The following is a 23,423-nucleotide window of genomic DNA, read 5'->3' as shown; positions in this document are numbered from 1 at the left end:
TTGGGGAGGGGAGAAAAGCCAAACAGTGAAGATTAAATTAATTTATATTTTCCCTCCCTGAGCTGAGTACAGAATGCTGTTTCTCCACATTAGCTGATGACAGGCAGTCGCCTACTCTTCAAGTAACATACAGAACCTTGGACTTCAGGAGCTGATTTTCAACTATTTTCTTATTATTTATTTAATGTATTAAGTCACACACACAGATATCCCATTCCTGATTTAATTTATCTTAAAAAAAAAGTTACTTCATCTTATGTAAAATAAATATCAGTGAAAAAGTCAATTAGAACACAAATATTTCCATAAACACACATATATACAAAATACACTTTTAAAATTGACAATATCTACATTCATTTAAATGTGTTTTTCTGTTTTTGCATTAGCTATACTTCTTTTCCTAAGTAACAATTAGTCTAAAACAGGGGTTCGCAAACTGTGGGTTGGGACCGCGAAGTGGGTCAGGACTCCCTTTGAATGGGGTCACCAGGGCTGACTTAGATTTGCTGGGGCCCGAGGCTGAAGCCTGAGCCCCACTACCCAGGGCCGAAACCAAAGCCCAAGCCCCACTACCCGAGGCCGAAGCCAAAGCCCGAGGGCATCAGCCCTGGGCAGCAGGACTCAGGTTGCAGGCCCCCTGCCTGGGGCTGAAGCCTTTGAGCTTCAGCTTTGGCCCCCCTGCCCAGAGTGGTGGGGCTCAGGCTTTGGTGCCCCCCCAACCCCACTCAGGACAGTGGGGCTTGGGCGGGCTCAGGCTTCGGTCCCCCCTCCTAGGGTCGTGAAGTAATTTTTGTTGTCAGAAGGGGGTCGCAGTGCAATGAAGTTTGAGAACCCCTGGTCTAAAACAACAAACATACTCCCTGTCTCCTGGTATGTTTTGCTACTGCATTTTAAGCAAAGCAAGATAAGCCAAGTCAGCAGTGTAGGAATTTTTCTTTATTTCCTCTTCTCTTGCATGGGTTAATCACTTGGGACACAACATATCCTTATACTCAATGTCTGGTACAACGAGACAAAAGAACTCACCAGAACTGTAATCCAATGATTGTCAGTGTTAGTTTAAGCCTCTAAGTACCATCAGATCATGTATTAGTGAAATTTTAATTTAAGGTAACTATGTCTCCACTGGGTCTTAAGAGAAACTACCACTCTCAGATGCGAGTCTAAATTAATATGATTTATTTGCAATAGGTTAATACATATATTTTATACTACTGACCTTTCTGTATAATAAAACAATTTTCAAAAATATGGTGCAAATTATGGACACAGGATAAAGTAATAAAGCATTAGAACAGTAATTTTCTGGTACAGTGACACAAAACAGAATTTTCTTTCTGTTTTCAAAAAATTACCCCAGACGATACTTTCTAGAGGCCTGTTTGAGAGAACATCTGGAAAGCATTCCACAGGAAATCAAACCTATATTAAATATGTGTTGTGGAGTTCTGTTTCCTTGCATTGACTTTAAACATATATAATGTGTTTCTGTTTCCCCAACTGCAAACAAAACACTTGCTTGAGAATCTTCTACAAAATTATGAGTTAAACTTTATAGGTTAGAAAGATTTTTTTTCAGCTTTATAGTTAAGGCAACAATATGTTCATTTCAAAATTGACTGAAGCAAAAGGGTACAACATCTGAAATGAAAGCACTGAAAATAAGCAGCATTCTCAAGTCTCCCAATACATCTGGCACTGCATTCAGGCTATGTTTACCTGACAAAGGGTGCCTGTAAGTTTTATAGCCTGTCTCTGCAACAAAGCTTTCCAATAACATGAACAAATCCACTAGATAAAACTTTTAATAAAGCAGCTTTTGTATATTTTCATTTCATTTCTTTATGCTATTTAATCTGTGGCTTGTAATATAAATGACTACATCATGTTTACGGGTGTCCACTTTTCAGAGTGTCTCTTGAAATAATTTTACTTAAGAAAGAACTAGTCCTTTATGGATGCAGCTGTTCTCACTTCATTAGATGGGCAACCAGGAGTGTCTATGAATTACAGGCTGGGAACCTAGGGAATCCATTGTCTCTTTCAAAAAGTAGCCAGGGATATTGATGCAATTGCAGTACTTTGGGTGTACCACTGGACCTTACATATTTATCTAAGGCTGGATCACAAGTGAGCACTGAATGGATGCAATATCAAAGCACCTGGGAGAGAAGACTGTGGCAATATCATCTGTAAACACTAGAGTAAATTATAATGCAATGCAGCTGACCCGCAGGAAACTATTATATGGTTTGGATACTGTGCAAACCTTCTTAAAACCTATTTATGGTCTCTTCTGACTTGTACTTCTGACTGTCTACCGAGAAATCTATTGGTGAAAACATAGTGGGGTAGATCCTCAGCTCTGTTAAGGCTGTTTTATGTCACTCTGGTTGTGCACAGGCCTGAAAGCTGGCATAACTAGCCAATTAGGGATTCCCTTGCTATATGGAAATCCCTTGTGTCACTGGACTGCCATACATAGTTCTGTCATCCTCTTTTGGCAAAGCAGGTGTGACTGGGGAAAAGGGAGGGTGGCCAGAGTGCTCTTGCACTCTGGCTATCCCTGCGGGACTGTAGGAAACTAGTACACCTTGAACTAGTCCTGAAGCTGCTCTAGGATGTTCTTCAGGACTGATCCAGCAATTATCAGTCCAAGGATCACCGGGGCATAAAGGCTGCTTATTGTCACCTTTGTGGGTCCCACTTTCCCGGAAGCCAACGAGTGAGCCAAACAACCAGAACTAAACATCTGGAACTACTAAACTAGCTAACTCAGAACTGATCTCACTCAAAATGTTTTACTTACTTTTAACAGGTTTCAGAGTAACAGCCGTGTTAGTCTGTATTCGCAAAAAGAAAAGGAGTACTTGTGGCACCTTAGAGACTAACCAATTTATTTGAGCATGAGCTTTCGTGAGCTACAGCTCACTTCATCGGATGCATACCGTGGAATTTCCACGGTATGCATCCGATGAAGTGAGCTGTAGCTCACGAAAGCTCATGCTCAAATAAATTGGTTAGTCTCTAAGGTGCCACAAGTACTCCTTTTCTTTTTACTTTTAACAGATACATGAGCATTTAATGTAATAAAAGAAATAATCAATGTATTTTGTACCCATATATTACAAAATACTTTTTGCACCAATGTTGGGCATACAGAGCAGAAACCAGTCTCTTCCATCCCTCTCTGTATTTAGCTGTTGCTTCCATCTGCTTTATGGACTTGAGATAGATTGTTCTGTCCTCCTGCCAAGGGTAGTTCTTAAGATTTCTCTTCGGCTCCCTCATTTCCTCAAACCAGTTGGTTTCCACTTGACAGCGTCATGCAGGAGTATGTGTGCTGACATCCAGAGTACATTCCCAAAATATGCCTGATGCTTTCTTCTAATTCTAGTGGAGACAAGCTGCTCATTCGCATTTTCTCTGATTGCTTCGTTGGCAATGAAGTCTCTCCATCTAATGCCCAGAATCTTATTGGGACACTCTGTACCTCAAAGGAGCACCCTGAAACTGCAATACTCACCACTGTGATATATGTTTTGTACAAAGTATGTCTTGTGAGGTATCATTCTGTAAATCTTGATCTCCTTGAACACTAATAACCTGTTGGATTGCATGTACTATTGCTGTATGTGAAGTTATGAAGTATTGCTATATGTGATACTTAAATATGTTGTATTGTTGGGACCACCCACAACCAGCCTGTCAGTTACAACAAAAGAGTAGCCATTAATAGCCAGATGGTTGTTAATGGCTCATCAACACTGAATCCATGATCCCAGAGTCTTCTTGAAGAAGGCACATACACTATGGAGACTGCTTGACCAGTGGGGACTGATTGACTCCCACACCACAGAAAAAATCTTTCTAGCAGTTGGAAGATATATAAAGAGAGAGAAAGTGACATCATTTGATCTCTCTTTCCCAGCAACTCAACACCTGGAAGAATGTCTGGAGGACAAAGATTTTGAATTGGGGAAGTTTGGTTCCAGGCTGGAAGGTAGTCCCACCTGGTGTATTGAAGAACTGTAACCTGCTTGTACTATCTGTCAGGCTGAGAAAAGCTGTTTGATTCAACTCCTGTTTAGACTAAAAGTTTGAGATTTAGAATGAGTGTGTGATGCTGCACCCCGTAATGCTTTATAAAAATACGCTTATGAGTGTAAATATGATGTAAGTGGAATATGTTTTATGCTAGATATGCCAGTTAACATATCTTTGCAAAGGTTATGATCGAATGAATATATTCATCCGATTTAAATGCATGTATCATTTTTATATCTGAAGTTATGAGCGTTGGCTCTCTGCTTGTATTTAAAGTGTTTGCTGTAAGGAACACATAAGAAAGTCTGGCCAACATGTTGTGAAGAGGTTACTCAAGTAATTGGGAGTACTTAACTAACAATGGACTTTGGGAGATGCCAGTCCACATCTGAGCTTTCCTGGGAACGTTCAAACTAACATGTAAACAGTGCCGTGGGCCTGCAAAAAGCTGAATCATTCATGGACATGTGACTTGCCTAGGTGGCTACAAACTCCACCTTGCTGCTGTGATTTTCCACAGTAAGAACAAAGGGGTGTCCTTTCACTAAAGAGAATATAAAAGGCCCTGGAACCTTCTCCATTTTGTCTTCAGTTGGCTCAAGAGATGGCCTCTCCACCCCAAAGAGATGCCTGAAAGAAACTGGAACAAAGGACAGTAACTACAGGGGAGGGAGTCATTGCTGGACCCAGACTAGGAAGGAGTACAGTCTGTGAAAGAAGCTTACTGGAAGATCTCTGGGGGTGAGACTTCATCTGTGATCAGTTTCTTAATGTATTAGGCTTAGACTTGCGTGTTTTGTTTTATTTTGCTTGGTAACTTACTTTGTTCTTACTTGGAACCACTTAAATTCTACTTGTTATACTTAATAAAATCACTTTTGTTTATTAATGAACCCAGAGTTAAGTAATTAATACCTAGGGGAGCAAACAGCTGGGCATATCTCTCTATCAGTGTTACAGAGAGCGGACAATTTATGAGTTTAGCCTGTATAAATTTTATACAAAGTAAAACAGATTCATTTGGGGTTTGGATCCCATTGGGAGCTGGGTGTCTGGGTGCTAGAGACAGGAGCACTTGCTAAGCCGTTTTCAGTTAAGTCTGCAGCTCTGGGGGACGTGGTTCAGACCTGGGTCTGTGTTTGCAGCAGGCTAGTGTGTCTGGCTCAACAAGGCAGGGTTCTGAAGTCCCAAGCTGGCAGGGAAAATGGGCTCAGAGGTAGTTTCAGCACATCAGGTGACAGTCCCAAGGGGGTCTCTGTGACCAAACCCAGAATGTAAACAGAATGTTTACTTTTTATTTTCTTAAGGTAACTATCGCTGACCTTTATGCCTACCATTTATATGTACTTAAAATCTACCGTTCTATAGTTAATACACTTATTTTAATGCTTTATGCTTGCCAGTGAGTTTGTCTAAAGTGCTTGGGAAATCTCAGCTTAGGCTAACAATGGCTGGTGCATGTCCACTTTCCTTTGATGAAGTGGTGAACTAGGTAATGAACTTACACTGGTCAGGCTTTTGACCAGTGGAAGACAGTTCAGTTCAGGGGTTAAAGACTGAGGGGATGGGGAATTGGCTGGAGCCTCCCTATTGATTGTTCATGAGTGGCTGGGGGACCATTCATACAACTCAGTTGGGTGTGTCCCTGCCTGTGGATGTCTGTGTGAGTACAGTGCCTGTCAGAGGCTTGTAGTTTGACGTCAGCATCACAACAGTGTGAGAGGCAGCCCAGGTTGGTGGGTTTGAAGAGCTCAGCGGTCCCATTGTCTGTGTTGCACCCCGGGGACCCATCACACTTACATAGGTATTTATTTTGTAGACACTTATTTTTCTAACATTTTAATAGATCTCCAGCTCTCACAGATGTATGTTAGCACTGAGATTATGTTTGAGTTGAAAATTATCAATTTAGGTTTGATTCTCTATATCTTTGATTTCCATACATTGTTGAGCTTAGTGAATGTTGTGGATGCCTTTCCTATCCTTGATGTCACATCTTTCTTGAGGTCTCCATTGGCTAGCTTGGTGCTGCCCAGATAAAGGAACTGTTCTACTTTTTTGATGTTTTTGCCTTCTAGTATGATATTACTGTTCCATGTCGGGTTACAAGGAAGTTTTGGGATAACTGATTTTGAGCTATACTTCTCATTCTGTTTTTGCAAAAGTATCTATTTTATAGCTTTGCATGGGTGTTTCTCAATATCATCAACAAAGTCTAGGTCTCCAGGCATTTGCCATCTATGCATACTATCCTTGTGTTTGTATTATTTCTACCTATTACCATGAGAAAATACTTAAAAGTAGAGACTTGAAAATATAACAGTCTTGTCTCATCTAGTCTTTTGTCTCAGCTGAAAATATCCATAATGGCAACTATGGCCAAGAATATATGAATGTAAATCATATATTAATCCGAGGCAAGGTCACAGTCAAATGGTACAGTAAATCTATACTGAACAGTGAACATACAGCATGAAACTTTCTCTATGTTACTTATTTCAGAGCTAGAAGAAAATCAAAAAATCACACATAACTAGCTCAGTTCTAACTTTGCTTTGTATTCTCTGTAGATATCAGTACCTTACTTCAAATCTGGATTTTATTCAACAGTAGAAGGAACACAAAGATGGCAGTATTTAAAATTAATGAAAGTGAAGTTGTAGAATAAAAATTTAAATATCTGAAATTCACAAATATGCAAGTGCATGTCAAAGAGCTCTGATGAGAAACAGATAATCATCTACTAGTTCCAGTGCTTACATTGTCATTGAGCTGTTTTAAAATATGAGCTGCAATTAGAAATATTCTCACTGTGGTCTGATGTAGAGTGATATAAATAACCTTTACTAAGTCCAATATAGTGTAATAGTAGAATCAGTTGACATTCTTTTACTTAACACTGCCTGCAGATTTGCCTATATAATGGCCAAATTCACCTTCGGTATAACTCCACTGATTTCAGTGGAGTTACACCAAGGATGAATTTGATGTAATAGCTTGTGTTGCTTAAAGTTACACTTTCCTGGTTTAGGGCAGTAGTCTGGTATTTCTGACTAAGCTTGGGGAGGGATAGCTCAGTGGTTTGAGCATTGGCCTGCTAAACCCAGGGTTGTGAGTTCAATCTTTGAGGAGGCCATTTAGGGATCTGGGGCAAAAATTAGGGATTGGTCCTGCTTTGAGCAGGGGGGTGGACTAGATGACCTCCTGAAGTCCCTTCCAACCCTGATATTCTATGATTTCTATGACAGGTTTCAGAGTAACAGCCGTGTTAGTCTGTATTTGCAAAAAGAAAAGGAGTACTTGTGGCACCTTAGAGACTAACCAATTTATTTGAGCATGAGCTTTCGAAAGCTCATGCTCAAATAAATTGGTTAGTCTCTAAGGTGCCACAAGTACTCCTTTTCTTTTTATGATTTCTATGTCGCAGTATGTAACGTTAAAAAGCAGCTTAATGTTCCTACTGTGATGAGGAAACAAAACAAAATGGGCCAAATTCAAACTGTTGCAACTCCACTTCCTTTAATTAAGATTCTAACCTACAGTCTACATTCCTATTTTACTCCATGTAGAAGTAATAAAAAGGCAGTATTCTTGCATCACCGATTTAAACAAAAAAGTGACCTTTTCAGACACAGTGATATACTAGGGATACTAAGTACAATCTTTTGTATCCCAAATCATTTGACGATCACTGTATGTTTGTCCACTCAGTTCAGTCCTTCTTTCCATTTTGTGGGGACACTGCAGACAGGTAACAATGAATACTGAATGCTACTGTTAGCTTTTATACTGAAAAATAATCTAAAAGTCATAGCAGGACTTGAGCAGTATCAGAGACATCACCAAAGCTACATCTTACAAAACAGAAGTTGGCAGAAATCAAATAGTTCTTTGACCATGTTAAGACATATAACTTTTATTTTTTATAGTACAGGGAGAGGAGAACTACACTCATTTCCCTTGGTTACTGAGGGTTTCAGGAATCCCTGAAAAGTTCTACTTGACTGAACAGTCTTTTGCTCCGAAATTTCAGAATTGTTTGACAAAAGACCTCAATTGGAAGATACTATCTAGTTGCTGCTTCTTAAAGCACGAAACGAATCTGAGAGAGGATCTCCTGGCTGTAAAGCAAGGAGTTGTATGAAAGTTTTGGCAGCAAGACAGATCTGAGCTATTTGTATAATTACTATATTCTTGTTTGCTGTTTAGAGGGGCTCCATCACTCCAGACTGTCAATCATCCAACAGGCTTCTAATCCTCAATACCCTCTTGTGCAGAACATAGAAAGTATAAATGAGGAATGGTTAGCCAGATTTTAGCACCTCAAAAACAGTTCTGTGCACTTAGGGAAGGAGGATGTTTTGTTTTCTTTTGTTTTGCTGGATGTTTGTTGTTAAATTCCAAAGGGATTTCTGGCCACGCTTTAGGAAAGGATTGTTCATGTCTATGTTGAATTATATACAAATGAGAGAACAACTGAAAATCGGTCGATTAGTTTTGAAGCTTGCACGAATGACATTCAAAGGCAAGAAATGTAAAACACACTATGTTTACTAAAAACAAAGTAATCCTAAGCCTATTATAGGCTGCTCATTAAAGACGTTGCTGTAATGAATATGTGCAAGTGGGTAAAATTGACATTACAGTGGTGACCTTACCTCTCTGACTGTTTCCTGACTTTTGCACTATTAAATAGCTCAGTCTTAACTTCTCATTAATTTAGTGGGTTTTTGATTATTTTGCAGAACCTGCATTAGCACTTTTTGCCAGGCTAGCAAAAAAATTTTCTGGAAACCCACCCTATTTCCCCCACAAAACATACTAGCTTCTGGTCCCCCTGAAAACAATCTTTTTTTTTTTTTGTATTAAGTAGGGTAGGATAATCAGGAATTGATGTGTAAGATAATCAGGAATGTCCTTTTTTTCAGGTCTGGTCCCAGACAATTTTACATAAACTACTGTGGGGTCCCAGTTTGCAAAACCCAAAGCAGACTAACCACCTGAAACAGCTGCCAGCCAGCTGCGAGTGAAAAATGGACATATATATATATATGCATTGCAGAGACCACTCCGGGTCTATAATACAATCACCAGTAACTGAATGCCTCTGCTGTCACCTGGTTGTAATTTGTAAAGCAGTGTGTGTAAAAAAGCCAAAAATAGCTGAGAACTTAAAAACTGGATGGTAACAGACCACAAAATTCAGTGATGAGTCAACCTGGTGATATTCGAAACAAAGAGAGCTCTTAGCCACGTTAGTGAGCTTTTTCCATTGCTTCGTGCTGACTCTGACTTTCTAGACTTCACAGTGACAATCTGCTGTTACCTTGTCCTCCATGAAAACTCCCAATGAGCACCCTCGTAAGCGACCCCTCCCACACAGAGTTAGATCCATATGGAGTCTGAGACAGTGGGCATTTGGTCAGCCTAGCAAACCAGCTGCACCCATACCAGCATGGGATACCAGCCCAGACGGGATGCTGACATCCATGCTTCTGCTCTCCTCCCTTCCACTATAAGTGAGGGATGGACTTGGCAGGATTCTGGGGGAGGGCGAAAAGAAAATACAGGAAATGGTGTACAGCTGGGGGAGGACTTGAGAGTATATACGAGAGAATGAATAACGTGGCAGATAGATAGCAATAGTGAGATATGAGGCGGCTTAATAGTTATGGGGAAATCTAGAAAGGGAAGAGGAAAGATAAAGGGTAGGAGAACTGAGAAAGAAACAGATTCTTTCATTTTCCCATTTTGCTTCTAAAGCACAGAAAATATGAGGAAAGAATAAGCACCCCTTTTTCCCTCCCCTGAAGCTATCAAAATCCACCAGAGCGCACATCCCTGATTCTCATTAAAGCTGTACCCTAAGAACGCTCAAGCTGCTAGACTCCATTACCCTTGCACCAGGAGAATAAAAGGGACAGGATGGAACTAAAGATTCCCTACCACCATAACGTCTACACACAAACATCTCCACAGTGCTTAAGAAGCCACTAGAAGACAATGCTGCCCAGGGCACCATATTCATGAGGGGACATGGTCTGCAGGAAATTTCCTAGTTTGCTAAATGTCTGATCCTTTCATACGCACTGAGATCGCTCAGATTACTGGAATAGGAGTTCTGAATGCCAAGTACTACAGAAACAAACCCTCAATGTCACTTTACATATTAAAGCCCACATTTTCAAACAGTGCATGCAAAATGCACTTGCAGTTTTGCACATGTCTTGTAGAAGCTGGGTATAGATGTAGTAGCTCCTTTATTGGGTAAATAATACTTCTTAAGTCTGTAAAGGACTTAAAAATAATCATTACAGTCTGTGTTAACTTTTTCAGACTTCTAAGAAATATAACATCTGATTTTTAGTGATTCCAGACTCCATTTTGTGTGCACAGTTTTATGCATGCAAACACGCACACACAAACACACACTTGCACATCTGCAGTTAAAATTTGTATACTTGTGTGTACAGATCACAGAGCTGTCACATGCAAAATTTAATTTGCATGAATGGGTTGTTGAAACCTAAATTTTAAGACTTATGCTTCTACACCACAGAATCGTGACCTGCAACTGCAGACATTGGTACACCAAACAGTGCGTGCAGGTATGTTCATCTACAACTGGGAGCAGATGTCTGAGCATCAAGCCCCATTAGTATATCTTGCACCAAATATATGAAAGCTGTAAAGTATTTATTGTGCATGGACATAGTGTAGATATACTATACATTTAGGAAATATTTCTCTTCTCTGATCCTCTCTGCATATTTTTTATTGCATATTCTGAAGCTGTTCCACACAGGCGAGTTCAGAGAGGAAAGTTTTTCCTATATGTGAAAGGACCAGTCCATAGATATGCAATGGGACATTTGTTTATAGTCATTAAAACGGTACCACAATATGCAATGCATATCAGGGAAAAATACTGTTTAAATTAGGTGCTGCATGGGCATATAAATTACTTGGCTATTTTATTTTTTATAACACCAAATAGTCCTAATCACCACTGAGGTGCTAATTACAATACTGCAAAACCTGATCTTTAAATATGATGTATAATTCATTTATTTTAAGGGGGGGAAAAAAGCATCTAGTTTCTGAAACAAGTCAAGAATTATTTTTTGGCTGCTTCCAATTAAAAATCAGCCAAACTGCTTTCTTTGACCATTTTGAGTATGGTAGGTGTAGAGGATAAGAAACGTACATTCTTTAATTTATTCTTATTTTAACAAGAGTTGACTTATTTTGTTCTACTATATTCCCAATTCTCTTCAGATCTTTATTGTACAGTATGAATGGATTAATATTGTGCGACTTTTCTGTTCTTTTAATAAATTATGTGTCCAATTCACTTTTACTCTGCTTAGAACCTTATTAATGATTTGGAAGGTGCACCTAATCAAAACCTATATTATTCAAAAAGCCCAAGTAATAGAGATACTTTCATTATATAAGGAAAACAATGTCTTGAGATACTGTAGATTATAACTGCAGCAGAAATGTGGCATAGCGTCCTTCAGCTAGAACTAAATAAATTCATGGAGGACAGGTCCATCAATTAGAGTTGCCAACTTTCTAATCGCACAAAACCAAATACCCTAGCCCCGCCCCTTCCCCGCCCTCCATTCACTATATTTCCCCTCCCTTGGTGGTTCACTCTCCCACACCCTCACTTTCACTGGGCTGGGGCAGGGGTGTGGGAGTGGGTGAGGGCTCTTGGGTGGGGCTGGGGATGAGGAGGTTGGGGTGCAGTAGGGGTTGTGAGGCAGAGGGATTTGGCATGTGAGAGGGTGCTGCGGGTTGAGGTAGGGGTTTGGGGAGCAGGCTTATCTCGGGCAGCTCCTGGTCAGTGGCGCAGCAGGTCTAAGGCAGGCTTCCTGCCTGTCCTGGCATCACGCTGTGCCCTGGAAGTGGTCAGCAGTTCCAGCTCCTAGGTGGGAGGGAGGAGGAGGCTCCGCGCGCTGCACTTGCCCACAGACACTGCTTCTCTCCCCAACCCCTGCAGGCACTGCCCCCCAGCTCCCACTGATCACAGTTTCCAGCCAATGGGAGTGCGGAGCCGGAACTCAGGGCGGGGGCAGTGCATGGAGCCCTGTGGCCCCCCTGCCTAGGAGCCGGACCTGCTGGCTGCTTTCAGGGCACAGCACGGTGCCAGGACAGATAGGCATTAGCCTGCTTTAGACCTGCAGCACTGCAAACTGCACTTTTAATGGCCTAGTCGGCAGTGCTGACTGGAGCCGCCAGGGAACCTTCAACTGGGTGTTCCAGTTCAAAATCAGACACCTGACAACCCTACCATCAATGGCTATTAGCCAGGATGGGCAGAGTTGGTGTCCCTAGCCTGTTTGGCAGAAGCTGGGAATGGGCTACAGGGGATGAATCACTTGCTGATTGCCTGTTCTGTTCATTCCCTCTGGGGCACTGGCATTGGCCACTGTCAGCTGACAGGATACTCGGCTATATCAACCTTTGGTCTGACCCAGTATGGCCGTTCTTGGCTAAGCAAAATGATGTCCTAAAACATACTAGTTTCAATTTGTGATTCAAGCAGTCATAAAATAGGGTTCCTTTGATGTTTTAACTGTGCCAGGACCACACACTGTTTTAGACAGCTTCAGACAGCATGATGACTGTCTTTAGAAGATCTGTTTATCAACATGAATAAGAAGTTACCAATGCTCATTTTTAGTATTAACATTTTTAATGCATGCCTGAAAGACTGGGTTTCAAACTTGTACATGAGCTGTAGTGCAAGGAGAGGTAGCAGTTAGGTAGGTGGTAACAAAAAAAATTATTTGATATCCTGATCATTTTTTTTTAAGACATCATGGCCATTTACCGAAAATTAGGATTCTTTACATAAACCAGAACTTATCTGCATTTACTGACATTTCTGGTCCCTCTTTCCATGGTTCAAAAGTTTATTTTGTCTAGCTGATTATGTACATTTCTGAACAATGAAGAAGGAAATTAAGTTAATTAACCTATCATCTCAGTAATGGGTTGACAGTATCTGTAGTTTGGCCCAGTTGTTTTCCTGTACTTATCCTGTTTTTATGACAGATTCAGTGTTCTGCATAGCTAGGGTGAAATTTTCAAAGACGTCCAAAACTAAGCATGTAAATAGATATTTGTGTATAGTAACTAGATATTTTGTGCATCAGTGTTTGCAGGCCCAAACATTTGTATTAACAAATGCTGTCCATGTAAACAGTCTGAGAGCATTTTAGGAGGCCTTTGAGAAAAGGATGTGCCAGTGTCCTGAATAATACTGAAAGTGCTTAAATATGCGTGATATACACGCAAATAAACAACTCTTCGCAAATGAGGATTTCACTGTGGTTAAAATATGTGCTTGTAAGTATTACTTCATTTATTTTTTCCTTCTACCTTCAAAATAAAACAAAACAAAAAAAAAACCTTGGAGTCAGAAAAAAGTGCTTAAAGGCCATGGGTTTAAATTATTTTAATTTAGGCTCTGGTACCACTACATGGACTGGGTATTTCTGGATCTCAACACTAGCTGTTGCCTTTCTTCCCAGTCTGCTGGGAGAAGAAAGAAACGTGAAGGTACTTGAAAAAGCCTGCTACTACCATTTCACTAGACATGGGGACAGTTATGGCTGGCTCTGTATAGAGGGGCCAGAGAAGGAGGGATAGAAGAGTACTCCACCACATACATATGGAGCAGCCATAAGACTGGGTATTGCTCTCCATGAGTCCATGGTCAGGGAATGACACAATGTCAGTATCAGTCCCCACAATGCCTGGGAGGGTGGGTCAAGCATGACTGTCTTCACCAGTTGGTCATCTGCAACTGGGAAGGGAGGAGACATTTTGTACCTCCAGAAAGGAGACAGAAGTGCTGCTGCACATTGGTATGCTCCCACAATGCCATCAGTGTGCTCCACACTAGTGCTGTACCTCTGCATACCCACACCCACGAAACAATGGGTCCCTGAGCCAGAAAAGAGCCCAAACTTTCTGAACTGACATTTGTATGCAAACGAACGCAATAGGAAACCTGGTAAGAAATCAATTTTCATTTTAGCGCTGGTTGTAGCTTTGGGCAATGGTAATTGCAATTTTTACCAAGCTGGATTGTGCAGTGATGTAATATAAAAGGCATAAAATCAGGGCAAGATTAATGAAATCTGATTAAATAAAATACTATTGAACAACTTAGCTGCTGAGACGACATTTGACCAGAGCTGACAACAAACACAGAAGTAGTAATGGCAGCACTTACACTAAATATTCCCGGCTGCAGCGTAAGTAATAGGAAAATCTTTATGGGATAAATCCACCCCACGGGCACTGAATGCAGTGGAACCTTGGCTGAAAATACTGTATGCATCCGATGAAGTGAGCTGTAGCTCACGAAAGCTCATGCTCAAATAAATTTGCTAGTCTCTAAGGTGCCACAAGTACTCCTTTTCTTTTTGCGAATACAGACTAACACGGCTGTTACTCTGAAACCTGTGGAAATACCATTGCTCTGCTGCTCAGGGAGGTATGGCAGGCAGGATGGAACTCTAGAGAAGCCATGCACAAGGAAGAAGGGGCTTGGGATTGAGGTAGAGGACAGGAAGCCAGGTGTTCTAGGACTATGTGCATCCACAAGCCTAAACATACAGGATGCACGGAAACACAGTTTGTAAGGTATAGTAGCAGTGCACAGTGTCAAGCCACTGGGTTGGAGAAAGAACTCTTCCCTGACCCTGTCTGAGACATTCAGCTCAGGGACTAAGTGTGGGTAGCATTTGGCCCCATAACTGAGAACAGTTTGGGCAGTGGAAGTAGCTGCCAAGAGAGGCTTTGGAATAAGTCCCTGGGGACAGGAATCAGATCAAGCCTTGAATCACATTTATCAGGGATGGCTTATGAATAGTAATAAATAATAATAATAAAAAAATCAATTCTGCCTGGCAATATGGCGGGTAGACTAAATCACCACATTAATCTCATCAAATCCAAATCAATTTATGAGATGGACATTTCATCCTAACAAAAATAACTGTTCTGCTTATCAAAATAGTAAAAACAAAATTAAATATTAAGATGTAAAACAGAACATATATGGGCAGTGGAGCAAATTACAGTGGATGCCCATAAGGACTCAGACCGTTCTGAAAGACATTACCATTTCTAGTTTTAGTCTCCTCTAGATGGGTACCATGTCACTGAAAACTCTAGAATCAATCAAAAATGGTGCAACTTTTGAAGAGGTTCACTGTACATTTACTCAAGTATGATACTGTCCACTCAACGGTGACAAGAGCTCAAGAAGAAGTCTGTGGATTTGAGTCTCCCATTAATGGGATATGCTAGAGGCCAGTGAAACGTAACCTTTTTTCCCCCCACAATTTTCCACTCCCTTTGCACATACTGTATTGTAAGTACATATTCCTAACGGGAAGCAATGTGTTTGTGTGGTGATGCCTGAAAGTCAAGACTCTTGGATTCTATTCCTGGTTCCACTGGTGATTTACTATGTAACCTGGGGCAAGTCATTTAACTGTTCCTTATTTTATCCATCAGTATAATGGGTATAATATAACCCTATTACCCAGGGTTAAGATCAGGGCAAATAACCTTGGGAAAGCATTTTGAGAACCTGGTGAACATGTACTTTCTGAATGCAAATAGTTATTATAACTAGAATAGAGAACCCTCTCTACTTCTTAGTCCATTAGTCCCTACAGATCATAATTCTCAGAATCAGTGGCCTTGCCCCATTTTCCAGTAGAGGCCAGAACCTTGGCTCCAGTAGTATGGCAGAGGGGCCAAAAGCTACCTTAACCTTAACAGGCAGCTGGGGATTTTCCTTGCATAGGAATCCTTGGGTGTTGAAAAGCTGATGTAGCCTGCTCTATGCCACTCACTCCCTGCTCCCGTGATGAAGAGTGTGTGCTGCATTCTGGGGACGGTGAGCTGCTGGAATGGCTCTGTGGGGGGCATTACAACATAAGAAAGCCATACTGGGTCAGACCAAAGATCCATCTAGCCCAGTACCCTGTCTTTCAGCAGTGGCCAATGCCAGGTGCCCCAGGGGGAATAAACAGAACAGGTAATCATCAAGTGATCTATCCCCTATCACCCATTTCCAGCTTCTGGCAAACAGTGGCTAGGGACACCATCCCTGTCCATTCTGGCTAATAGCCACTGATGGACCTATCCTCCATGAATTTATCTAGTTCTTTTTTGAACCCTATTACAGTCTTGAGCTTCACAACATCCTTTGGAAAGGAGTTCCACAGGTTGACTGTGTGTCGTGTGAAAAAATACTTCCTTTTGTTTGTTTTAAACCTGCTGCCTATGAAGTAGTTCTTGTGTTATGAGGAGGAGTAAATAGCACTTCCTTATTTACTTTCTCCACACCAGTCATGATTTTATAGACCTCTATCATATCCCCCCCTTCGTCGTCTCTTTTCCAAGTGGAAGAGTCCCAGTCTTATTAATTTCTCCTCATACGGCAGCCGTTCCATATCCCTAATCATTTTTGTTGCCCTTTTCTGAACCTTTTCCAAATCCAATATATCTTTTTTGAGATGGGGCAACCACATTTACAAGTAGTATTCAAGATGTGGGCATATCATGCATGTATACAGGGGCAATATGATATTTCCTGTCTTATTACCTATCCCTTTCTTAATGATTCCCAACATTTTGTTAGCTTTTTTGACTGCCCCTGCACACTGAGTGGATGTTTTCAGAGAACTATCCACAATGACTCCAACTGCAACTGACACAACTTAGAGCAGACCATAGGCTATTCCAATTTGGCCCCTATGCCTCTCCAAGGACAGAGAGGGAAGAAGGCTATTTATGCCACCTTCTCAGGTGCACAGAGCAGAGCTCAGGCAAGGTGCACAGAGCAGAGCTCAGGCACACTTTAGGATCCAGCCCAAAGGTTTAATAGTAGAATACTACAGTGAGGCCACATAATCATATTAAATCTTAATTATTTCTACAAAATATACTCCAGGGCAGTCAAAATATATATGAAACACACTCAAATAATTTACTACAGTATCCTTGACTTCTTAAAATGTTTGTTTTCATTGCTAATACACAACATTTGGGTAATACACATTGGGACCTATCCACTGGCAATTAATGAGAATCTAACTTTTATAACTTTTAAAATACGGCATTAGTACAATGGCTTTCTAATATAAACATACAGAATGTAACTGGGAGTACGAGGTTTCCTAGAGGTATAGAAGGTCCTGTGTGCAGCAGAACCAGGGCAGGGAGCTTGCTCAGGGCATGAGGACCCCTTCTGCCCAGGAAACCTATGTCCTCTGGGGGCACCCACTGCCCAGGTACACAGAGGAGGAAGAGGGCTGGGAGCTGGACCAGTGAATCAACAACTACGAATACATCAGTCAAACACAAATATCTGTGGGGATACCGAGGTGGGACAAAACAGTCCCAAGCCTACTGCAGCTCTGAAAGCCTGAGAGGGAGGATTCCCAGACAGTGCAGAAAAACCCTGTGAGCAACCTGCATGCTAGGGCTGTGAATAAGGTCCTGGCTATGGCTTTTATCCACTAACAGTTACACTAATATTCATAAGCAGTGTTAGAGTGTTCAATTATTATTAAGATTTCCCATCAGCTCTTGCAGCTTGTCAGTTATGAAAAAAATATTCTAAGTCATCACTTCATGAAGACACGTAAAGGAAAGGTTTCCAACAAAATTTTGTAGGAAACAGCTTTCTGTTTTTATATCTTTCCTAGGGGGGTAAAAGATCATTCCATCATGTAGTGAGTAGTTACAGTTTCTGAGAAGACATATACTGTAACCAGATGCAGACTTTTGTTGTTCAGTTGAAGATGTCAAGTCCCCCCGGCCCCAACTGTCCTGTTCCCCAGTGGAAATTCTGATTTGGAGTCTTGGCAATTTCAGCAGCTCCAAAGGTTCTCCCTGCTACCTCATTAATCACTTCCCTGCCATGTACTATCTTACCTGCAGATGTAATTCTTCTTGCAGGAATCTTGTAAATTCAAGCAGTTTGGTTTCTCCTTGTCTTCATACGAACACACAGGAACAATAGTCTGCCGTCTCCTTTCTGTACAGGCTATGTCTCGACAGGAGCAGAAGAGCATCCCATAGCTGTGCTTTGGGGGAACTTTGTCAAAAAATAGACGGAGAGCCTTATGACACTTCCTCTTGTTGCAGATTTCATTAGATGTACTGCTGGTGCAGGGGGTTATATAAGCAGATCTGAACCTCTTGCAAGTATCATTTAGGTTACAGGCTTTTGCTGCATCCAAACAATTGTTCCCCTTTGAAAGTGCTGGCTCCACTGTAAAAAATAAGAAATATATCAGGTTTATATTGCGTTACAATGTTTGTATCTATTTCACGGTTAATGAGACCTTGAGCATATATTTGTCAGCTAAGAAATCTTGGCTGCCAGAAAACGTGTCCACCTCTTATGCTTCTTTGGCTCATAATTCAATGAGAGAGAAAGTGCATGAGCATATGTTAAAATTATAATGGTGGAAAATGAAGGATGACTAAAGTCAGTAGCATTGCACTTTATCTTCTCTGTAAAACAAATACAGTAAAAGCATATTGGGCTAATTAATCCCTGGTGTAACTCCATTAAAATCAATGGAGTTGCAACATGGAAAAACTGTCGACTGTGAAAGAAGACAGTGAAGACACAGGTTACTGTTTAGTCAGTTCTCCAAAAACTCTATAAATACCATTCAATAACCATATCAACAACCATACTTCCCAACCTGTAAAAAGTTTATATGCTCATTCTGCAGAATTTACAGACTACATGCTTACTAATACATTGTTTACAAGGTACACAGTCCACAGAACTTGAAAGGTTAGCATGTGCAGTGAACCACGTATGAGCTCTGTAAGCCCATCCTACACATCTTGTAAACTCCATGCTCACCTCTACAGGACAAGCAAGATAATCTTAAAAGGACCATAGGTGCACCCTGAACCTTACAAACTCTATGGAGGTTACAATCAGCGTTAAAGACACAGGCTAACACAAGGATACAAAACTATGCAAAAGTACAGACTAAAAACTTCATTAAGGTAAGTGTGAAAGTTGTAAGGAATTATGCAAATTTAGTAGAATTTATCTGAATATTAAAATTTTCAAAAACCCAACCATTTGACAAAGAAGAAAATTGGAGTTAGGGGTCGACAAATAATTTTAATTGCCATAAATAGTCAGGACCCACCCAACATTGCAGATCCAAGAAACAGTCATAACTCCCCATTATGCATCATTTCAATTGCAAGCATGAACAGCAAAACAATGTTGCAAGTTCTTAAACTGTAATAGGGTCACTGCATCCAGAGCATGCGTGGCCTGCAGCATCCCTGCCTCAGTTTCAGGGCTCCTCAGTAATTCACAAAGGCTTTCTTGTAGCCAATAGCTTGGACTGGTTTATTACCATACGTAGTTCCAGAATAAAATACTCAAGAGTTCATATATTCATCCTCCCCGGGTCTTACTGCCTGGAGTCTTTCAAGCTACTCCGAGGTAGAGCTGGCCAAAATTCTGGGATATTTATGAATTTGCTTTCATTCCACTTTGGAAGAGGAGCCTTCCTGCTCCTGAAACCCACAGCAGCCTTCTCCAGGCTGCTGCTGAAATCTCTCCTCTATCAGAGCCTTTTCTACTCCAAATGCATGATTGGGTCACATGACCCTCTTCAGGGGGTAGTTGTGTTAGTCTGTATCCACATAAAAAATAAGGAGTCTGGTGGCACCTGAAGAAGTGTTGTTGTTTTTTACCAGTTTATGCCCAAATAAATCTTTTAGTCTTTAAGGTGTCACCAGACTCCTTGTTGTTTTTATGACCCTCTTCATTTCCCCGCACCAGGGGAGGAGCGTTGACTGTGGCACAAGTGGGGCTGAGACTCATCAGCCTTTATAGGGTCAGTCACTCAGTGGCAGTATGATTCAAATAAACAACGCATTATACTACAATCTCCCATACCTACATCTCTGAAGCCTGATCCAACACAAAAGTAGCAAACACTTGATCTATTTCCAGTCCAGCTATATGTTCTAGTCACAGAAGAATAATTTTACATTGCACATTCCAAGCCTTTCTTCATCCCACTTTCCTGTTTAGTAAATAGATTACCATTGTTTGTGTCTTATCCTCCTCATAAAATACAAAAGCTGGACAGATACAACATTCCACTATAAACCAGAGGGACCAATCAGGTCTTACATTCAATGTCTGAAGTTTAAACACTAGATCTAGATGAGAGATCGTATAGTCAAAACATAACACAAGATACAGACCACAGAGACCAACTTCAGATCTCCCTTACAGTAGTGTAAATCCAGAACTGCAGTGATTTCATTGGAGTTATTCTGGATTTATACCACTGGACTGGAAATTGGCCTTCAGCATCACTAGCCTGATTCTGATCTGACTTACACTCACTGGAAACAAAAGAGTGTTGATCTAGTGCAAGTGAGATTAGAATCAGGCCCTATCACTCAAATCATATTACACCAGACCATGTATACTTAGTTCAGAGAGGAAGGGAGGTTTTTTGTTTGATACTGGAGTGGATCTTAGGAGATCTGAAGTTGATTCCCAACTTTCTGACAGGCTTACAGTGAGACCTTGGGCAAGTCACCTAAATCTTTTTGTGTCTCACTTTCCCATCTGTAAAATGGGGATAACATAGCTCCCTATCTGATGGATATGTGAGGATAAACTAATGTTTTTGAGGTGCTCAGATACTACGGGGATGGAGCCATAAAATTATATAAATAGCAAGAGATTATAGTTTTTTGAAAAGCTAATTCCATATGCAGATGAAGCAAGTTGTGACAGGTCCATAGAATATATAATATTTTAATTAAAAGGACATAATTTTAATTATTCCAAAGTCCTTGGAACAGATACTAAACCAAAATATGCCAATATTGCCATGGAGGAGACAGTAGCCAGCACCACAGAGTTCAGGTTGCATGTCTAACTATAAGAATGATTTTCATCACTTTCAAATGTTTGGTTTTTGGATAATCTTAACATTATAATAATGTTAAAATATTGTACTACATTAGCATATAATTATAACCTTTACTCTAAACTCAAAGTTTTTTCTCTGTGATACTGCATATAGAATTATATGCTAAATCCAAGTATAATTACCACATCATCTGTAGGGCATATAATTATGCAATATATGCATAGTACATACTAATTACGACGTGATTACAGAGTAATTACATGCTTATTTGTGCCTGGAAGGCAAATGTTATACCAAACTGTTTAAATTAGGATGTCTTAGGATAATCAGTTGGTATGAATTTGTGGATGAGTTCGGAACTGATACATGCCAACACAAACATATAATTCACTATAGTCTAAAGAATTATTTAAAAATAAGCAAGATACAATAGAGCAGTATGTTCACATCTTTGTTTACAATCATGTATATGATTTTATTAAGGGTCCAAAATATGGTAAATGCTGCTATGAAATTAAAAAGTGCTTTAAAGATTAGGATCTCGGGGGACAAAAAAAAAATCAAAAGTGACATTTTTAATGATTTTCTTAAAGTACATAAGCCAAATGCAGTGATAATAAAACGGTGGTGAAAGTTATGCTGAGTGAAAGTCGTACTTGGCAGAAATTGTTCAGAAAGCTACTGTGATATTTACACTCACTCATATGCATTATACATTTTATATCCAACATGTAACTTACGCTACTCTGTGTCACCTCTCAATATAGCACAGAGATTACTTTTTTACTTTAAGGCTGCAACAGTCTGAATTTTGCCAATTGCCTTTTGCCCTTTCTATTTTGCTACTTGTGAACCCAGCTAGAGTATATTTATCACAATATTGTACATAGTCAACTTTTTTGAAATGAATACTTACACTAGAGTCATACACTGGTATGCAATCAGAATCAACAGTGTTTGCATTGAATATGAACATATAAATCAAACATGCTCATGAATGCCAGATTTTCCTGAGCCTTTAAATCATGTACATTTAATTTAAAATTTACAAACTGAGCCTACTTATGTGTTATTTTACATTGTGAAAGTATCATGTAATTATTCTTAACTCCTTTGGTAGGTACAAACAGTTAGCACAGTACTTACTGTAAAAGTTCTTGCAGTTTATTTGCATGGTAGTAACATTTAAGGCCACAATTTCAGCTAGTCTCTGTTTTATGAAATGCAAATTATGAAGACAAGCAGTAATCTGACTCTTGTCGGATATTAACTATGTAATACATTTTAGGTTTAAAAGACAAATAGTTTACATCTTACTTTCTTTATCATTATTACAGGTATCACAGACTCGGGCCAGAAAATCCTTCCCTTTTCCCTATGTTGTCCGTCTTTCATCCTTCTTGCATCTAGTTTTCAGTCTGTGTATAGTGAAGCTTTGTGGCTGTCCAGGAAGGTGTTGACTCTAGAATGCCCATTAACTCAGTGATGTACTTGAAGAGGAGCTCCATAGATCCTGGGAGCCCCTTATTAAAATTTTTGCCACCAAACTCAAAGGACATTTGAGATCATTTCCCTGCCTTTGATAGATGTATTTTGCAAAAAAAAAAACAGATAATCTAAGTATCAAAATTAATTTTAGAATAAACAAAACTTAGATTTTAATTTTCTTACAGTACATAAACAGCAATTTACAGTGGTTGCCATTAAAATTACAATTGCTCTTTGCAAGTAATTAGCATTATGAGGCTATTCAGTGTACTTAGCACAGGGAATACTGCGATCTTTGCGGTAAATGTTAATTAGGTGAAAGGGAACATTGTGAAATGTTATTGGTGACTACCTTGGGCTTGTTCCTGCATAGAAGAGTGGCACAGCTCTGCATGTAGAAGCCAAAGGTTGAAACTGTCCAACAGGATAAGTAAAGGAGCAGAATCTGATCCTGCATTAATTAAGGTGCTGCTACCGCAGCACCAATTTACTCATATTTTGTAGAAGGAATAAGGACGGAGAAGGGAGTGTGAAAGGACACTTGTCAGTGGCATGCAAGGGTGGCAAATAAACCATCATCTCTTCGGACATAATGTACTGCCAATCCCAAGTGCGCAGAAATAATGGGTCAAGTCTCCAAAAATCACGAGACTGGCTTTAAAAATCATGGGATGTTAGAATTTTGGGATTCTATTTGTCTTCTCGTTTCTCAGCCTTTAGATACACATGCAGGTCACATTTTCATGCTTTTTCTGCAACCCTGAGGGCTAGAAACTTACCTTAAAAAATAAAGCTGAGATTCTCACACAATCACTGGTCTCTTGGAGCCGGGCTTTAAGAAAAGCACCAAATGTCACCAGACTCATGTTAAAACTGTAGGAGTTGGCAACACCGGATAAG

The 23,423-nt window shown here is 40.2% G+C and overlaps 1 protein-coding gene across 1 annotated transcript in view; it reads right to left on the bottom strand.

The window, feature by feature from the left end:
• Positions 1-23,423, bottom strand: part of GFRA1 (GDNF family receptor alpha 1) — a 194,848-nt gene that overhangs the window by 55,194 nt on the left and 116,231 nt on the right. Inside the window, exon 4 of the mRNA XM_077822013.1 lies at positions 18,028-18,367. Within this exon, the coding sequence (XP_077678139.1) occupies positions 18,028-18,367 (340 nt within the window). The remainder of the gene's footprint in view (positions 1-18,027; positions 18,368-23,423) is intronic.

Source organism: Eretmochelys imbricata, chromosome 7 (genome assembly GCF_965152235.1).
Source record: "Eretmochelys imbricata isolate rEreImb1 chromosome 7, rEreImb1.hap1, whole genome shotgun sequence".
NCBI classification, from domain to species: domain Eukaryota; kingdom Metazoa; phylum Chordata; order Testudines; family Cheloniidae; genus Eretmochelys; species Eretmochelys imbricata.
This window is presented reverse-complemented; position numbering and strand designations above follow the sequence as displayed.